The sequence below is a fragment of the Camelina sativa genome, chromosome 12 (assembly GCF_000633955.1).
Source record: "Camelina sativa cultivar DH55 chromosome 12, Cs, whole genome shotgun sequence".
Lineage (NCBI taxonomy): Eukaryota > Viridiplantae > Streptophyta > Magnoliopsida > Brassicales > Brassicaceae > Camelina > Camelina sativa.
In genome coordinates this window covers 5,804,713-5,824,915 of record NC_025696.1, presented here as the reverse complement: position 1 = coordinate 5,824,915, position 20,203 = coordinate 5,804,713, and the positions used below count along the sequence as shown (strand labels likewise).

Here is a 20,203-nt window from a genome sequence, read left to right as displayed (position 1 = left end):
TTTGTCTCATGAAAGCGCGGGAACCGTAACAATGGTTTCTAGTTAATTTTCTAACATATATTAAGTTAATTATTTTGTGTTTATTTTTTAAAATTTAATTAATTACTCCCTCTGTATCAGAATACTTGATGTTCTAGAATTTTTTCTTGTATCACAAAGGATGATTTTCTGTATACTTTTATCAATTAATACTAAGAAATTATAAATTTCAAGAATCATTAAATGAGAATTTAAAAATTTGATGAAATACTATTAGTTAATAATTATAAAAATATGTTATTATAAATGAAGAATACATTTATTGCTAAACATTAAATGTTTTTCTTAATTCATGTAAAAATTCTAAAACATCAAGTATTATGATACAGAGGGAGTATTAATTAAGGGTATATTTTATTTATTTTATCTGAAACTTTTTTTTTTGTTATTGATTAGTATTATATATAAATAATTTAATTCATCATTTTCTAAACTTTTTTGATAACGAATATCTAATTTACAAAACAGTGTTTTTAAAAATAATTTTTTCAAATGAATTAATTTAATTATATTGTATTTATTTTTAACTTTTAATTAATTTTTAATTGAAGATAAAATAGTCATTGTATTCAATTCATAAGGTACATTTCAAAGACTTAAGAAATTTAATTTAGATTTCAAATTTACTATTAAGTTTAAGGTATATATTCAAATTTTTTCAAGTTCAACACCTGGAATCCGATTTCAAAGTCCGGCCTGGACGTTAACCTTAGCTTACGGAACATATAAATGTTTTGCTTGTACTTAGCTTTTTTTCTTATGTTTTGCTTGTAGTTAGCTTTTTTTTTCTTTATGATTTATTTCTATTTTATCTATTTTTTTGCTTTGAAATATAATGATACTGAAGTTTTGCAAAGCTTTTTATAAAGATTAACTCTCTTTATCATGTTTTAGAAAATAACTCAAAACTAAACACCAGGGAACCAACTTCAACTTCAACTTCAAGTTACTCATACATCTACAAACTTCATTAAGCTTTTTATAAAGATTAACTCTCTTTATCATGTTTTAGAAGCAACGTTTACAGTTTGGAGTAAAATGGAGGTAATTTCTCTACATAGTTATCTTAATTTTTCTTTCTTTTACTTTTGTTTAATTACTCAATGAAGTTTTATGTTGATCTCAGATGACGAAAGACGAACTGCATAATTTTGATTGGTACGATCCAGAACGTCCAGTACAAAACCAAGAAGATCATTGTAATTAATAGTATTTTTTAAGTTCCATTCAATTTTTTTTTTTTCTAAAACTATCTATTGTTTGCATTATTAATTAAGAACATTCGGAATCTTATAGATATCACTTACAAAACATATTCAAGACAGTTTCTAATTGACTTTTGTAATGATACCGCGGCAAGGTAAAAGTTCAGAGAATCTAATGAGGTGCACTACTGTTATGGACATTCAACATATAAAGCTTTATTGTTTGCGATGGCTGATGGTACATGGTATACCCAGTCCTGGGTATACCTACAACCCAAGTTTGAACGAATGTTGGGTGTGGAGGTAGATTTGTCGGTAATCAATCGCAATGTCAGTACAGTCAGAACGAGACACGTCTTAAATGACGTTAGAGCTTTTACTGATGTTAGAAATGACGTTAGAGTTATTTGAAAACACAACCACTGTTGGGAAGTCTTGCTATATACCAGCCCGAATTTAGTCATATTGAACACGTAAGTAAATGCAATTCAAGTATTATTTTTAGTGGTACTATTTTATTATGAATATTGTATCGTTTAATGATTATTTTTAACTAAAAGCTACACCTTCGGGCTGGGGTGGTATACCAAACAACGGTTGAGAGATTATTTAAATTTCTTATAGTTTCCGTTTTAAATTTACGTAAGAAATTGTTACGCAATAAATGAGCTGTATATTCTTTGTTGGCAGGGCCAGGCCGGCCAGCGTAAGTTGTCCTTAGACCTTGGGCCAAAAAAAAATTATACATAATTTGGAGGTCTTATTTGTAGATTTTAGAAATTTGGGATTTTTTTAATCAAAATATCAAACATTAAGGATCTTAAAATCTTATAAATTTTTTAAAAAATAATGTGACCTGGTGCAAAAGCACCCCTCACACCTCCCTATCGCCGTGCCTGTTTGTTGGTCAATAACCGTCAACGAAAACACCTAAAACTTCTTTTAACTAATAAAACGGTTTGGTTGAACCGGATATGTAGGTCTATAGTTTAAACTACAGAAGACAAGAATTTTGTTTTCCTTCCTCGTCTCTACCTCTCAAAACTCTCCAGCCTTTAGGTGTTTAGTCTCTCACCATATTTACCTAGGCGTCAATCCTCTGAACTTTTAAGGATGAAAATGCATTAGAATTTCAAACAACACACCAACATCCCCCATCTAAACTTAGAAAACAAAAAGTTACAGAAAGTTCAAAAAAAAGTTTACCAACATTAGTCGCATTGCATTGCGCCAGACTATCCTTTAGCTTTAGGAAGAATAGTAGGACAGCGATGGATCAATGGTGCAGGTTTGTCAAATTTACCATCCGGAAGCCAGTAGGAGACCCAAATTTTTTTTTACACAGATCTAAACATAAATAAAAGAAAACTCATCTTTGGTATAAATATAAAACATCTTACAATGTTAAAAAAAAAATCCTGCAAAATCATATCCTACAATCTTTCATTTTTTCATGTTCTTAAATCTTGTCATCACAGTTTTATTTTTGTATTAGTTTTAAATACATCTTTATTTCTACAAAATTCAGACATATTTTGAGCATCATATCTTTTACAATTTTTTGTAAATTGTGGTTTAGCTTAATCCTAAAGTTAAATATAATTAAAAAGAGGATTATTTTTTTTTAATTTGATTGTAAAAGATGATTATGTGTTTCTTTAAAATCAAAACTTGTGTTAAAATTCTAATTTTTAAGTAAAAGTAACAAAATTATGAATTTGATTGTAAAAACAAAATCTAGTTTTGTACCTAATATGTAAACTTATTTGATTTTGAAGAATCTACTGTACGTGAAAGAATATAAACCAAAAAGACACCAGCACATAAGAGACCATTATTTCTTCTTCCTTATTTAATTTAGTGTAAAGAATAAATTATTAGATTAAAAATTGGGCCGGATTATTGCTTTTAGTGCAATTTTGTACTTATTGCTTTGGTCGGATTAAATTATTAGTTGGTTTTGTCAATTTACCATATTTTACTTATTGCTTTTAGTGCAATTTTGTAGGAACTAAAATTTAAAATAAGTAAAATTAAAAAGATAAAACCCAAATTGTACTTCAAAAATGTAATATAGATTTTTTTTTTCCCAAGATTTGGGCAGGTCCGCTGACCTCCCATCATGCCCAATTTTGAGGTAAATTGTTTCACAACAACCTGATCAATTCCATCAACAACCCAAATTAAGATCCCAAAGAAAGAAAGAAAGAAAAAAGAGATGAGAGATCCAATTGTTTCATTACGCTGGCCTGTTACGTACGTTTCGCAATACTTGCTGTACACGGAATGCAAAGAAAGGGAGAAAAAAAAAAAAGAATGAAGAAGACGTTACTGTTGACGAGGGCAAACTCGGCGACGAATTAGGCAATAGCCAGGGACGAAACAAACAACAAGCGGGAATCTATCGTCATCTTAATGATTCTGGAAAGTGTTGTTAAAAAAGGTACTGGAGACGAAACAAAGCGATGGGATGACGAAGCAATAGATGATTTATACAAATGCAATCTACCTGAGTGGGTTTCGAATGATACCTGAGAAGCTTTGGAGTCACAGGACAAGCAGCTCAAGGCTGTGAATGCCATCTTCTACATTAGTTTAGAGATGTGGATCCTCTTCATGGTCCACCTCAGGATCACAGATCATGGTCCACCTCAGGATCACAGAGCTATTGTAAGAAGAACCGTCGATGGGATACCAGGTCATGTTTGTCTTGAGTTTAAGTGTCGGCTCGAGGATCTGTGATAGACTGCGATCTATTACTTAGAAGTTTGGCCCGAGCCTGAGATCTGTTAGCTACTGTACTGTACTCATTACTGTACAGTAATGAGTAAGTCTATCATATATCTGTGATAGACTGCGATATACGTACTGTACTGTACTCATTAGTAGTCAGTACGTATAGTATCTTTATTCTCATATTAGTTAAAAATGTCCAGACGTTTTTCGAACAGAGGTTGTTTGTATTCCAAGTTTCCAACATCTTGAGAGATGGCACATTCTATACATATAAACCAGATTTTCGAAGTTGTCTTAAATGAAGATTAGTTTCCTCGGTTTCAATCTCAGTTGTGAGTCTAAAAGATCATAGTATACATTAAGTGTTTGGATCTCCATTTTTTTAAGCCGTGGGGAGTTTTCTTGAGTAAACAACGTACATTGGATCTGAACGCCCTGGATTTGGAGATATATCAACGGCCTGGATTGATCACAGGTTGGAACGAGTTCATCATCAGCATGAGTTAAAAAAAACTCTTGAGAGGGATTCTAATAGAAGATGTGTTGATGAAATAATCAGAAATACCTGTGGAGATTCGAATCCTCCGGCGTAATGAAAGTATGATCCGACAATGAGAGCATGATCTGCATCACCAGTTGATGTCCATATCGAGATTGCTTTAGTAAAGAAGCAACGGTTTGAAAAGCTGCAAAGAAAGATAAGAGGAAAGTGAGCGGGTTGAAACCATGCAAGATATATATATAATATTACTGTGTCACAAGACTTGACAGGTTTATGTTAAAAGAGGACCTCATTAGAGCTAGTCCCCCAGGCTTGAGGATTCTGTTCATTTCCCTGAAAACTTCAAGTGGCTTTGTAAGATAATCCACACTTACCTGTTCAGATACCAAGAAACATACCAATTCGTAAGAACTTGAGATACAAACGAAGAAGTGCAAGTTTTAGAGATAAAAAAGGAAAGTTTGGTGTTACCACATTGGTAATAACTTGGAAAGAATTGTCTTCAAAAGGCAGCTTAGGATTGAGATTTAAGTCTTGGACTATGTACTCGGTGAGAACCTGAAAGAGAGTATTAGATCCTATGATCATATGAATGATCCATCTCTTCTCTGAAAGAGAGTAAATACGTAATATTGAATCTTCTTTACCGGATTGCGCTTAAGCTCTTCTTCGTTCAAACCCATTCCAGCTATTCGTTCTTGCTTATATCCAGCTGGATAATGACTGACCTATGTAACATCATAACAGCCAACAATCTAACTTCAGATGATTCTCAATAAAAAAATTTTTAACATAACACACACACAAGACTGGATATGCAATTTATACATACCCAACTGCTACACATATCGAGTATGCTCACTCCAGGAGTTTCGTTCTGAGGCAAAACCTTTGAGTAATACTTTGTCAATGCAGCTATGGCTGGATCATCAATGTGTGTCACAAACCTTGGAGCTTCATAGAACGTTGAATCAGACGACCTTAGGACAAGTTTTTAGTACACAAACCAACAAGATCTTAGTATATCTCAAAACCAAAACTCACGCATGCCTCACAGAGAACAAAACAGAGTAAGTAAGACTATAACAAAAGCTTGGAATTGTAATCTCTTCTTACTCATCGTATCGTTGGAAATCTTCTTCTTTGAATGGGAAAGTATCGGGCCAATCCACCTTATTCAACGCCTATAACCAAACAAATGGGTTCAAATTTTCATAAAGCTACAAACTTTGAACAACTAAATTCCCAGTGTACTCACTGATAAACCCAAATTCCTAAAAGCTACGAACTTTGAACAATTTAGCTATAGAATCGAAACCCTAACTGAAACAAAAGGGAGTAAAGACCTGTTCGACGGGAGAAGGATTCGTCTGCCTCGCGGAAGCAATGAAAGATTTACCGCCAAAACTACCGGACATGTTGTTGTTGTTGTTCATCATCCACAACGAAGCACCGCCAAAACCACCGAGAACTAACCGGCGACGTGAAGAAGCGCGGATCCAACGGTGGAAAGGTTTCGAAGCAGTCGTCAGGAGACTGAGAGCAGAGGAAGCTCGGAGGAAACGGTAATTTCCGGCGGAGGAGAGAAACGGTCCAAACGGAGGCAGAGGATTAGATCTGAGGCTGAGAAATTTACAAGTTTTGGACATTGTTTAATGAATTGTTGGGTTTTGTCTGATTTGCCAAAAAGGTTTGAACTTTTCCAGGACAAAACATGACGAAGAGATGACGATATCGATCGATGAAGAAGATGACGATTCGCGAGTCTAGTGATCCAAACCACTCTTACGTGGTCGTTTCTGTTTGTTTGAGGCTTTTCTTAATTTTTTACTAAGTTTTGGATAGTAACTGTAAATAAAATAAAATTTCTCTTTTCATTTATTTCTCTTTCTTTTTATAATAAAAAAAAAAAAAAAAAAAAATTATGGTTACTTTCGCTTGAAGTTTTATCTATAATTCACTCAAAAATAAACTAATGAAAATAAAATCATACTTAAAAAAGTAAACACGATTTAAAAAAGTACCTTCACAATAAGCACAGAGACACATTACATCTATATAAATACGTAAAGACATTATCTCACTTCTCATCTCATATTTCCAATTCCAACTCTCAAAATACAATCTATCATAGACATTTTAACTAGTATTTTGAGTATATTTTTTAAGAAAAATCTATATACATTACTACCTCAAAATTTCAAACCATCAAAATATTACTGCTAAGACTACTTATTTGACTATAGTATCCAGCTGTTTTCACCACATTTGTTCTGTACTATAAACTACAAAAATAATCCTAAAATTGCTTAAAAAGTTTGGTCTTGAGTCATCGTGAGTGGACTTCCTATGAATAACGTACTTAAACTCCTTTTGAAAAGTATGATTCAAAATGCATGAACTAGAAAATTTTATTTAGATTACTAGATACTCGAACCACATAAAAAATGTTACTAATGAAGTGTTAAGACAATTGAGTATTGAGCCATATACCACTCCGATCCTCATTTCACTACTTTATATCCTAACTACTCTGCTTGAAAAAATTTGGTTCATGACTCTTGGAATCATGATATTTCAGTATATAGAAGAATCACACTGGTCTTTATTAAACTTAGATGATAACATAATTTAATCATAATTATGTTTTTGTCATCTTCATGTTCAAGTTACCTTATAAATAATGTCAATACAAGATAATCATAATTCTTATTATTTTCTTCGGTTCATGTGTTAGATTTTGGTATCTATTTTGTTCTATAACACCTAGGATTATCCGATTTTTTCATAACAGTATGGAAAAAGGAAAAGAAAATATGCATTTGCATGAATCTCCATTAATATTTAATAAGTAAGATAGAAAAGTATATGTGATTTACATACATATCAAAGTAAAGAATATAACATGGCAAATTGACCCACTGGCCAACTCCTACGAAGTGCACAATTGAGGAACAGTCAAACTATTTTAATTTTAGAAGAGTTGAGTTTCATGATTAATGGATATATATATATATATATATATATATATATATATATATATATCTCATTGAAGATGGTTAATTACAACTTCTTTCTGAACCCCTAATAACTGTCTAATTACAAAAGAATAAAGCTGTGTCATTTCCCCTAGAGCGGTCGTAAACATAACAAATATATATGAAAGCTTAGTCTAATAAATGTATAATTACGAAAGTTTTAAGATGTATCATATCAACTTGAACGCGTAAAAGTTTAAAAGTGAAAAATTATGTTGTTCGATCTCTCAACATTACTTTATAGATTATACTAAAACTAGAAAACTTAATCCTCAGTACTATGCTTAAAAAGTGAGTCCTTGACAGTTGACAGTCACAATCACCTTTTAATGTATCTTGTAGTTTACAGTTTACACGCTATTCTTCATTTGTTTGCGTATACATTGGACGTAAACGCGGTTTTAAAAAGGTACTTTCACATTAAGAGACGCAACACATCACACCTATATAAATAGGTAAAGATGTTAACTCACTTCTCATCTCATTTCCATCTCTCAACAAAAAATATAAAATCACGATCCCAAAATTAGACAGAGACAATGGCACAACAGCCCAACCTCTCATCTTATTTCCAACCTCAAAACGCGACAATAGCAAACGATCAGTACAAGTTCGTTTTCACTGTAAACGAAGCAATATCGGAAGGCGTCACCGAACACAAGAGACTTCCAGAGCTGATACAAAAGGCGATGTCACTCGCTCGGGCTCCAATCTCTACGTACAAAGTCGGAGCCGTCGGACGCGCATCATCGGGTCAGGTCTACTTAGGCGTCAATGTCGACTTCCCAGGTCTTCCTCTTCACCACTCCATCCACGCCGAGCAGTTCCTCGTCGCCAACCTCGCCCTCAACTTCGAGGAAGGCCTCAGTCATTTAGCCGTTGCCGTCTCTACTGACGGCATCGAATTCGGCACGCCGTGCGGACACTGCTGCCAGTTTCTTTTGGAGATCAGCAACGCACCTGAAATCAAGATCCTGACCAGATCATCAAAGCATGTAGAAGGATCATTGACGAGCCTTAAACGCCTCCTTACGGACAGGTTCACACCCGACAGAATCCTCCCGAACGGTACCCCTTTCCTTCTCGAGAAGCGCGATAACTGCCTCAGCCTCCCGATTTCTGCCTCAGGAGAGACTCTAGCCGCGGAATATTACTGTTACCATCTGAAGAGGAAGGCTCTAGCCGCGGCAAACAATTCGTTCTCGCCGTACACTGACTCTCCGTCGGGAGTGGCGCTGCTTGACGACAAGGGGAATGTGTACAGTGGATGGTACATTGAGTCAGTAGCGTCTAACCCTAGTTTGGGGCCGGTACAAGCTGCGCTGGTTGATTTCGTGGCTCGTGGCCGAGGCAAAGGGTTCGATAAGATCGTCGGAGCAGTCCTGGTGGAAAAGAATGATGCGAGGGTGAGTCAAGAGGGCACCGCGAAGATGCTCTTAGAGACTATCGCAGATCGCAACTGCTTTTTCAAAGTCTTCCATTGCTACGTGATGCCATAAAAAAAAACGTTAATTAAGAATGTTGGTCTTCGTTATTAATTAAACTATTTTATTATCCTATCATAATTATAATGCTTTGTTTACTTCTTGGTTGGGTTCATTAAACCTTCTAATAATGTCTCGTACATGATATAGAATCATAATTATGTCATGTTTTCTTCTTGGGATCATGTTACCTTTCAGTTTCAGAATAATAATATTCATAATGTTTTGTTAATGTAGCTAACTAGTAATTAAGTAATTTTTACAATCGCAAATCACTTTGTTCTTATAAATGGCACCTTACGAATATTATTTGTGGATTGCTATTTTCTAAAAAATGTGAAAAAAACTTCTAAATTGTTTTTCCAAAAGCATAATAAATAAAAAAGGATGTCTTTGATCAATGAATCTCCATTAATAAGTAAATATAAAAAAGTCTCATTTGCAAACATATACTAAGGTGGAGAATAAGTGGACCATTGACCAGTGGCAAATTTTCTTCACAATTTTAACAATAAAGCAAAGCGCGATGTGTATATCGCGGACTAAATATACTTCTTGTCACACTATGAAATCAATTTATTAGTATCATTTTATGAATAAATACTCAATTTCTATTTGTTTTACTAATCCATAGGTACCATGAAAATGATACTAATTAATACGACCGATGTTTTTTGTGTACCATTTTTTAGTTAATTTATACAAAACTACTTATAAAGTAATGCTAACTACTCTAAAGAAATTGGTTTTGAAAAATGGTTTGTGAGTCATTTATGTTATTTGTAATCTTGTGTGTGCATTACCTACAAGGTAAACACACAGTTTAAAAAAGCATTCAACATGTAGACACATCACATATCTAGTAATACGTGGTTGGCAATTTTAAAAGACACACGGAATTTGTGTATATAATGGACTCGATTATCATTATTCATGATTAAAATACTTTTTTCTGAATAACTCGAACACATATTCTATAACAAATTTGAATATAGACGTGACACTATCAAAATAGTCACAGAATTGAGGACTATTAAGCTAATCCTTATTTATCACTCTTTATTCCATTACCTTTTTACTACTCTTCATTACATTATTTATACTAAAAATAATCCTAATTACTTTACTTAATTATAAAAAAATGGTTCATGAATCTTACCAAAAACAAAAACAAAAATTGGTTCATGAACTTGATAGTTACGGTCATTTTTTGTCTTGTAGTTACAAAAATTGGTTGCGTATGTGATTAATTTTTTTCTATATTACTTCCACCCATCAAAATGTTACTAATTTAAGAGTTGAAAGACTATTGAATTATAATTTTTCCACCGCTCTTCATGATGATAGTTCATACTAATCTAGGAAATAACCTTACTACTTTGCGTAATATATAAGATAGAATTCATGAGTCTCAAAGAGTCATAACAATCACCTATTTTTTTTTTTTTTTATCTTGGTTGCGTATGTGAAAAAACCACCATATTATCTTTTACCTTTGCTATTCAAACCATCAAAAAGTTTATAATTACGAGTTAAGGACCAATAAATAATATTTTACCACTATTCATTACATTACTACTTACTATAAATTATAAATATAACCCTAACTAATTTGCATAAAAGGTGATTAGGTGAATCTTGTTAGTCACAATCAACTTTTTAGTTATATTGAGGGTCAATCAAATATTATGGAATGATGTAAATACGCTTGTAAAAAGTACTTTTACAGTAAGGCACACAGACAACGCAAACATGTACACCTCTATAAATAGGCAAGGACTTGCTTCTCCTCCACTTCTCATCTTATTTCTAATCTCTCTCAAAAACATAATACATCCCAAAACACACAAAACACAAAATCAAACAGAGAAAAATGGCACAAGAGAACAAGTTCGTATACACCCCTAGCAAAGCAGCAACAGTGGGCATCCACGGCCCCCGTGACCTTCCAAAGCTGATGAAGAAGGCCATTCTTCTCGCTCGGGTTCCAATCTCCAAATTCAAAGTTGGAGTCGTTGGACTCACATCAAAGTGTAAGGTCTTCTTAGGCGTCAATGTCGAATTCGAAGGCGTTCCTCTTCACCACTCCATCCACGGAGAGCAATTCCTCGTCACCAACCTCGCTCTCAACTCCGTGGAAGAAGAGCTCACTCATATAGCCGTCTCCAATGACGGTACCAAATTTGGTGCGCCATGTGGCCACTGCCGCCAGTTCTATCAGGAATTGGGCACCCTTCCTAAAGTCAAAATCCTGATCCAAAAACCAGACGAGGGCAAAGACGAGTACATGAGCATCGAGAGCCTCATGCCGGAGAGTTTCGGCCCTGAATATCTCCTCCCGAAAGACTACCCTCTCCTTCTCGCGCACCGCGATAACAAACTCGTCCTCTTGGACACCTCCGAATATAGGATTAGGGAAGAATGTGTATTGTATTGTATTGAATAGGAATCGAGTTACATGAGTTTATATAGATACATTGCAGAGATAAGAAGAGATCTAAGGAAATATACAGAGGCGAGATACTCGTAGGATATACAGAGAATATCCATAGTTACAATCATAACAATATACAACAGCCTTAGCCTCTATACGCCCCCGCAAGATGAGCGACCGTCAGAGAGCCCAATCTTGGAATTCAAAAGCTCGAACCGCGGTCGAGGCAATGGTTTGGTAAGTGCATCCGCGAGCTGATCATTACCTGAAATGGGGGTGACTCGAAGAAAACCAGATTGGACCATTTGTCTGACAAAGTGATAATTGAGGGCGACATGCTTCATACGAGAATGAAAAACCGGGTTCGCGGCAAGATAGGTTGCACCAATGTTTTCACAGTAGATCACCGTTTGAGTTGAAGATTTCATTCCCAGCTCAGACATGAGGTTAGTAACCGAGCACAGTTCAGCAGCTGTATCCGCAACGGCCTTGTATTCTGATTCAGTGGAGTAACGAGCGACTGTTTTCTGTTTTCGCGAGGACCAGACAATGGGATGGGCGCCGAGATAGACAATGTATGCACCAGTGGAGACGTAATCCTGACGATCCCGACTCCAGTTCGCATCGGAGAAGGCATGAAGACTCAGACCATTGTTTCGCCGAAGGAAGATACCTTGATTGCGGGTGCCAGAAAGATAGCGTAGAACACGCTTAGCAGCTTGCCAGTGGATGTCAGTGGGACGATGCATAAACTGGGACAGCTTATTCATCGCAAAAGCTACATCTGGTCTCGTGAACTGAAGATATTGAAGACTCCCAACAACACTTTGATATTCACGTCCATCAGAGAGAGGAGTGCCATATGAAGTTTCAGATCACATTCAGAGCCCATGGGAGTGGAAACAAAGTTTGCATTCAGCATGTGTGTTCGAGCTAGAAGATCGGTGATGTATTTTTGTTGTGTAAGAAGCAAACCGTTGGAGCTGCGATGGACTTCAATGCCGAGGAAGTAGCTGAGAGCACCAAGGTCCTTGAGAGAGAAGCGTGCCCCAAGGAGAGCAATGAAACGTTCGATGGCAGAGGAGTCATTACCCGTGATAACAATGTCATCAACATAGACTAAGACAACTAGTGTTAGTCCTGGGCGCAGCAGAGAGAACAGAGAGGCATCGGAGAGAGAATTGGTGAAACCTGAGGCAAGGAGGAAGGTGCGAAGCTCATTGTACCACGCTCGAGGGGCCTGTTTCAGACCGTACAGCGCTTCCCGGAGCTTGCAGACGTAGTCGGGTTTATCACGGTCAACAAAGCCAGCCGGCTGTGCAATATAAACATCTTCGTCGAGATTCCCTTGCAGGAAGGCATTGTTGATGTCAAGTTGTCGGAGATCCCACCCTCGATCGACTGCTTGGCCAAGAACAAGACAGATGGTGGCTGCTTTAACAACAGGGCTGAAAGTCTCGTCGTAGTCTACACCAGGTGGTTGATGGAACCCCTTAGCAACAAAGCGGGCTTTGTATTTGTCAATGGTGCCATTGGGAAGGCGTTTGATACGAAAAAACCACTTTGTGCCGACGAGCTTGTAAGATGGATCAAGGGGAACCAAGTCCCAAGTGCGGTAGAGGATCTAAGCGTCATGCTCGGAACGCATAACAGCTCGCCAGCGGTCGTCCTTTAAAACCTGTGCCACGGAGGTTGGTTCAGTTTCTCTGATCGTCGAGGCCATCATCGCAAAACAAGGATTAGGTTTGGAGATGTTGTTCTTGCTCCGAGTGACCATCGAGTGTGTGTTTTGCATTTGCGGAGAGGAAGAAGCGTTGATAGTGGGCTGGAAAACATTGGGCCCAAGTTGATGAGGCCCACTAGTGGTGGCCCGTGAAGCAGTATTGGATTCAGGAGGCGCTGGTATATGCGAGTGTGTTTGCGGTGGCTGTGGTGACGGTGGTGTTGGAGCGACACTCGGGGATGAAGTGGCTGGTGACGAAGAGAAGCAGAGATGACTGGGAAGCTGCACCGTTGATGGAAACCAGAGAACTGTGTTTGGGACGGTGGATATTGCTAAAGGGAAAAACTGTTTTGTGAAATTGAACATGGCGAGAGATGAAGATCTTTTTCGAGGATGGATTGAGACAAAGGTAGGCACTTTGAGATTGGGAATAGCCAAGGAAGACACATGGAGAAGAGCGAGGATCGATTTTATGATTAGTGTAAGGCCGAAGCCAGGGATAACAGAGGCAACCGAAGACGCGAAGCTTGGTGTAGTTGGATGTAGAACCAAAAAGACATTCAAAAGCATAAGATGATGTGAGGGTAGAGGTTGGCATACGGTTGATAAGGTAGGCAGCGGTGGTTAAGGCATAACTCTAGTAAGAGATGGGTACAGAGGCATGAGAGAGAAGGGCGAGGAATGTTTCAACAAGATGTTGGTGACGACGTTCAAAGAACCCATTATGTTGAGGTGTGTGAGGGGGATAAGTAAGGTGAGTGATCCCATTATCGGCTAGGTATTTAGACATGGCAATGTATTCCCCACCATTATCAGAGTAAAGAGTGATCAGTTTTGTGTTTAGTTTGTTTTCGACAAGGGATTTGAAACGAATGAAGGTATAAAAAACATCAGATTTGCGGCGTAGAGGATAGAGCCAAATATAGTGGGTGAAATAATCAACGAAGATTACATAATACTTGTAACCGTCGATGGAATATACTGGAGATGTCCATACATCAGAGTACACAAGATCAAGTGGTTTGGTGGAACGGAGAGTTGAGACTGAAAAAGGTAGTTAGTGACTTTTGGAAACAGAGCAAGCATTGCATAAAAGGGATGGATCTTTATTGATAACAGGTAAAGAGTAATGCGACACAATTTGTTTTAAAGTAGAGAGAGAGGGGTGACCAAGGCGAGAATGCCAAAGAGAAAGAGGACACTTAAGTGAAACATTGAAAACAGAAAACTGGGATCCATCCGAAGCAGCTGACCATTCATACCCGCCATCATTCGTCTTTCCAGAGGTCAATGGCGCCCCCGAGTGTAGGTCCTTCACCTGAAAAAGATCGGGGCAAAATTCCATCGAAACAGAGTTGTCAGAGCAAAGTTTGTTTACTGATATTAGGTTGCGCGCTATATTAGGTACACGTAAAACATTGTGAAGGGAGAGAGTGCGATAATTGATTGGTAAAGAGAGTGAACCAGTGTGAGTAATTGGAAGAGCGTCACCGTTGCCCACCGTCACGGTCTCAGAACCCGTGTAAGGAACATGTTGAGAGAGATTGGCGAGATCTGAGGTGATGTGGTGGGATGCACCACTGTCGAGAAGCCAAGCGGTAGGGTCAGGCGGTGTGACAGAGGCATTGTAAGCTCGAGGGTTCCAGTTGGAGGCTCCCTTAGGGCGGAATGATGATCCAGAGGAGGACTGTGAGACCATCTGGAACTGAGGACAGAATTTGGCGTTGTGTCCTTGCGTACCGCAAACCTGATACTTCCCAAGATATGGACGACGTGGTTGTTGGTTTTGAGGACGAGGAGAGTTGTTGGTCCAGTTGTGAGTCTTGTGTTGCACGAAGTTGGCCATGACCAGAAAAGGAGATGACGGGGTGGTAGCAGCAACAGCAATCTCACGGTTCAAGAGCTTCTCATGCAGTTCGAGGAAGGGGATGGGAGTGTCCCGACCTTGGACGGAATCAATGACAGGTTTATATTCATCACCGAGACCATCAAGGATGATATCGGTGAGATCTTCACTGTCAAGGGGACTACCAAGGAGCGCAAGCGCATCAGCCTTGGTTTTGATCAGCTGCATGTAGGCGTCAATGACCTTGGTGCCTTTGACACATTGCTTGAGCTGTTGCTTGAGTTACTTGATGTGGCCGCGGGATGGTTTGGCGTAAGTGGATGCAAGTGTTGTCCATGCTTCAAGTGTTGTTTGGGAGGTCGCAATGAGCGGTTGCAGGGGAGTGTCGATGGTTCCCATGAGAGCACTGTAGAGGAGATTGTCTTGGCGTTGCTAGGTAGTGAAGGATGGATTTGGTGTAGCAGTACCGTCAACCATGGTGGTGGGGGAAGGTGGTGATGTGGTGGAGTCGATGTGCTTGACAAGGTCGTAGCCTTTGAGGAGAGACTTGATCTGAATGCTCCACGTGAGGTAATTAGTGGAGGACAGTTTGGTGATGTTGATCATATTGATCGCAGTGATCGGAGTGTTGGGATCCGATGGGTTGGTGAGGCTGGTAGAAGTGGAGGTTTGGTTTAACATGGTTAAAAAAAAAACGTAGGGTTAGCAAGATGGCTCTGATACCATATAGGATTAGGGAAGAATGTGTATTGTATTGTATTGAATAGGAATCGAGTTACATGAGTTTATATAGATACATTGCAGAGATAAAAAGAGATCTAAGGAAATATACAGAGGCGAGATACTCGTAGGATATACAGAGAATATCCACAGTTACAATCATAACAATATACAACAGCCTTATCCTCTATACCGAAGAGATTTGCTCTGATTCAGAGAAGTGTCCCCATCTAAAGTGCAGGGCTCTAGCGGCGGCGAACAAATCGTACGCGCCGTACAGCAAATCTACGTCTGGAGTGGCGCTGAAGTGCGATGACAAAGTGTACAGAGGATGGTACCTTGAATCAGCTGCGTATAACCCAAGTTTAGGGCCAGTACAAGCTGCGCTGGTTGATTTCGTGGCTCGTAGCGGAGGCAAAGAATTCGAGGATATCACTGAAGCGGTCCTGGTGGAGAAGCATGATGCGACGACGGTGATTCAAGAGGACACGACGAGGATTTTCTTGAAGAAGATTGCCCCTAACTGCGATTTCAAGGTCCTCCGTTGCAAGAAGCCCTAAGAATATTGAAGCATAATTATTAATTATGGCACGATGGTGATAGATTAAAAAATGATATTATTAAGGAAAATAATACGCCGGAGAGGATTACACTTGTCTTCGTTATAATCGTGTCGCAATTATTTATGAATGTCGTCAGTACGATATATAATCATAATTATGTTCATCATGGTTGTTACCTTTCGATAATGTCAATATAATATAATATAATATAATTATACTTATGTTTTCCTGTGTTTTCGTACGAAGAACATGGAGAGGAATTCGTCGACATGTTGGATAGCATGTTTGCATTTGTGCTTCTTGATACCCGGGACAAAAGCTATATTGCTGTAAGGGATGTCATTGGTGTCAATCCACTCTACATTGGTTGGGGTATCGATGGTATGTTCACATTCTCTAAGAAATTCACCTCAGTGGATAAGATGATTCTTCTTTTGTCATTAATTACTTATTTTGTTCTTTCACCAAAAAAAAAACTATTTTCCACAGGTTCTGTCTGGTTTGCTTCTGAGATGAAAGCACTTATTGATGATTGTGAACAGTTTATGTGCTTTCCTCCAGGCCACATTTATTCTAGTAAACAAGGTTTGCACTTCTTATTAGATCACATCTATTTTAAAAGCAAATAATGACTTTTCCTTGGCTGACTCACATTGTAGTGAACACGTTGTCACGGATATCAAAATGGTTTTAGTTATGGGTTTCTATTATTTACTATGTTTGTGTGGGACTTTTACTGTGTAGTTAAGGTTCATGGAACAAACCTTTCTTGCAGGTGGGCTTAGGAGGTGGTACAACTCCCCGTGGTTCTCTGAGTTGGTTCCTTCAACCCCATATGATCCCTTAGTGGTGCGCGATACTTTTGAGAAGGTAAATCTTCCTTAAGATCTTCTATGACAAATGCAGATCTGGTTTTGGAACTATGGATGTGATAATTTTCTTTGAATTGCAGGCTGTTATAAAACGACTAATGACTGATGTGCCTTTTGGCGTTCTCCTATCTGGAGGATTAGACTCATCCCTTGTTGCTTCAGAAGCGTTACGTCATTTGGAAAAATCAGAAGCTGCTCAGTGGGGTTCAAAGCTGCACACATTTTGTATCGGTTTGAAGGTATTGACCCAATTTCTCAAAATGGTTTTACCGTAAGCTTTCTATGCTCATCAAGATTTCTAATTCCATCTGTTTTCATTTTAGGGATCCTCGGATCTTAAAGCTGGTAAAGAAGTCGCTGACTATTTAGGAACTCTGCACCACGAGTTACACTTTTCAGTTCAGGTAAAGTTTGTTTTTTTAAACATTTACAAGAGCATTGAGTGTGAATATTTGTTTCAGTGATTGATTGTTTATGTCTTTTCTAATGATAATATCAGGACGGTATAGATGCCATAGAAGAAGTCATATACCATGTTGAGACCTATGACGTGACTACTATAAGAGTCAGCACTCCAATGTTTCTTATGTCGAGAAAAATCAAGTCGCTTGGTGTAAAGATGGTTCTTTCTGGGGAAGGCTCTGATGAATTTTGGAGGATATTTGTACTTCCACAAAGCACCCAACATGAAGGAATTTCACGAGGAAACATGCCGAAAGGTAGTGCCTCTAGACCATGACTTCTTGTTTTATTCTTCCTTACCCTGCTTTTTGTAACTTGTGAATCTTGTTGATTTGTTTACAGACCAAAGCTCTTCATCAATATGATTGCTTGAGGGCTAACAAATCAACTTCTGCATAGGGTGTTGAGGCTCGTGTACCTTTTCTCGATAAAGAATTTATAAATGTCGCAATGAGCATCGATCCAAAGTGGAAGATGGTAGGTGGCATTTTTTATACTTTCCTTTTTCATCTTTCTATTACACACCCATCGATCCGTTTCCCGTTGATTGTTTCATACCATTATTTTATCACAAATTTATAATCTCAACTCTCAATTTTCAAAATTGGTGATAAATGTGGTGTAAACTGTATATGCAGATAAGGCCTGATCTGGGAAGGATCGAGAAATGGGTGTTACGCAATGCATTCGATGATGAGAAAAACCCTTATCTACCAAAGGTTTTATAACAAAAACTTTGTGCTTCCAGCAGCCTTGATGAAAATTTTCCAGCTTTACTAATAACTTTTAACTTTTTGGGGTAAATGCAGCACATTCTATACAGCCAGAAAGAACAGTTCAGTGATGGAGTAGGATACAGCTGGATTGATGGTCGAAAAGATCATGCAAACAAACATGTAATCAGATATCTCTTTTTATTCATATATAGAATCTTAAGTCACAGTTTGATAATGTGATGCTTTCATTTCTCTCTTGGTAAGGTCTCTGACACAATGCTGATGAACGCAAGCTTCGTCTTTTCTGATAACACACCTATGACAAAAGAAGTTTACTACTACAGAACTATCTTTGAAAAATTCTAAAAAATACAAAATGATTAAAAAATATGATGTTTATTTTTTAATATAATTCATAAAAATAAAATATAATTCAAAATATAATGTTTAAAAATAATATTCAAAAAATTGTTTATAAAAATATTATGTATAAAGATATGATTTAAAATTATGAAGTTTAAGATTATATAGTTTAAATAATTTTTATTAAAAATATAATGTATGAAACTATAACTAAAAAATAATTGTATATAAAAAGTATTAAAATAAGATCTATGAAGATATAATATAATATATAAAAATATGAAAATATGATGTTAATATTTTTAATATGATTTAAGAAAATTAAATGTATAAAATATGCTTTATATATATGAGTTTAAAAATATAATTCATAATATGATTTATAAAAAATATAATTAATAAAAATATGACTAAAAAAATATAACTTAAAACAAATTTGTTGTCACTATATTTATATTTTACATCTAATAAACCTGTTATCAAACACCATATTTTTGGAAGCAAACAAAAAAACCGTCATAACATAAACAAATATGCCATAACTTATGATATTCACATAGGTCATTTTAGTAATTTTTTTAAAACGTTATAAATCTGTTATCAAATGACAGTTTTTTGGTTAAATTAAAAAATCTGTCATAATTTAAAACAAATCTGTTATCACTAGAGGTCAACCTAGTAATTATTTTCTTGTAAAAAAATATGTCATGTTACGACAGACGTTTAATCAAGAAAATAAATCTGAAATAACTGTGGAATATAAATCTGCCATACATTTTACAAATCTGCCATGTATTGTGAAAGTCTGTGGTGTCTTTATAAATAAGTCTGTCGTGAAAAATAAATCTGTTATCAATTATAAATTTGTCATAACTATAGTTAAAAAATTTGTCGTCCAAAATAAGTCTGTCATGAAAAATCTGTCATACAAAAATAAATCAGTTAAGCAAAAACAAATCTGTCATACACAAATAAATCTGTCACAACTAGTCTAGCAGACTTCTGAAAATATTTTGATTTTTTTTTTTTTTAAAATCTGGAAGGGTAAATTTGATTTTATTTTTTTCCTAACAAAGCAAAAAGGGTATTTTAGGCAAAAAATAACTCATATAACCCTCATATTTTATGAGTTACTTTAGTAATTAATCTCTTAATTTGGATCAATCTAGTTTTTCTCAATGTTAAAACACCATATTTTCATCAAAAACACCTTATGCCAACCTCTTCCTTATTTCTTGAATTTGTTTTTAGGGAATTTCAATTTTAAAATTGCTTAAAAGTTAATTTTATTTTTTTTAATAGATAGTTTAGGCATAATAATGATAAACTTAGCATAGAGAACATAATGAGACAAATTTAAGGAAAAACGTAGCCGACACTGTTTTGTCTTTTTGTGTTAAAGTGTGACGTTGTTTTGTCTTTTTTGAAAAAAATGAAAAAAAATAACAAAATTTCTGACCTGCCGGAATCGAACCAGCGACCTAAGGATTTAACTGTCAC

At 36.6% G+C, this 20,203-nt stretch overlaps 3 protein-coding genes and 1 pseudogene across 4 annotated transcripts; 3 read left to right on the top strand and 1 right to left on the bottom strand.

Annotated features, from left to right (window-relative positions):
- On the bottom strand, positions 4,184-6,292 carry LOC104730377. 2 transcript variants are annotated; one of them, XM_010449537.1, is made up of 8 exons: positions 5,829-6,292; positions 5,599-5,666; positions 5,315-5,462; positions 5,130-5,210; positions 4,954-5,040; positions 4,771-4,856; positions 4,546-4,666; positions 4,184-4,440 (listed from the first exon to the last, which is right to left on the bottom strand). In XM_010449537.1, exons 1-8 carry the CDS (start codon positions 6,129-6,131, stop codon positions 4,363-4,365), a joined length of 972 nt encoding a protein of 323 aa, XP_010447839.1. In that variant the 5' UTR covers positions 6,132-6,292; the 3' UTR covers positions 4,184-4,362. The 2 variants fall into 2 exon arrangements, with proteins under 2 accessions (XP_010447839.1, XP_010447840.1); XM_010449538.2 differs by having other exon boundaries at positions 4,957-5,040.
- Positions 8,017-9,236, top strand: LOC104730374 (cytidine deaminase 7-like). Its single transcript, XM_010449534.1, has one exon. The coding sequence runs from the start codon at positions 8,060-8,062 to the stop codon at positions 9,017-9,019; it is 960 nt and encodes a 319-aa protein (XP_010447836.1). The 5' UTR covers positions 8,017-8,059; the 3' UTR covers positions 9,020-9,236.
- On the top strand, positions 10,878-16,287 carry LOC104733224 (cytidine deaminase 6-like). Its single transcript, XM_010452821.1, has 2 exons — positions 10,878-11,397; positions 15,917-16,287. The coding sequence occupies exons 1-2, from the start codon at positions 10,878-10,880 to the stop codon at positions 16,285-16,287; spliced, it is 891 nt and encodes a 296-aa protein (XP_010451123.1).
- On the top strand, positions 16,536-18,706 carry LOC104730373 (annotated as a pseudogene).

Excerpts from the sequence above, each read along its gene's own strand:
- LOC104733224 (XM_010452821.1), top strand. The coding sequence starts at position 10,878 with ATGGCACAAGAGAACAAGTTCGTATACACCCCTAGCAAAGCAGCAACA. Across the intron at positions 11,398-15,916 it reads TAACAAACTCGTCCTCTTGG|ATACCGAAGAGATTTGCTCT; the intron begins ACACCTCCGAAT and ends GCCTTATCCTCT.
- LOC104730377 (XM_010449537.1), bottom strand. The coding sequence starts at position 6,131 with ATGTCCAAAACTTGTAAATTTCTCAGCCTCAGATCTAATCCTCTGCCT. Across the intron at positions 5,041-5,129 it reads AAGAGCTTAAGCGCAATCCG|GTTCTCACCGAGTACATAGT; the intron begins GTAAAGAAGATT and ends ACTCTCTTTCAG. Across the intron at positions 4,667-4,770 it reads GGGGGACTAGCTCTAATGAG|CTTTTCAAACCGTTGCTTCT; the intron begins GTCCTCTTTTAA and ends CTTTCTTTGCAG.
- LOC104730374 (XM_010449534.1), top strand. The coding sequence starts at position 8,060 with ATGGCACAACAGCCCAACCTCTCATCTTATTTCCAACCTCAAAACGCG.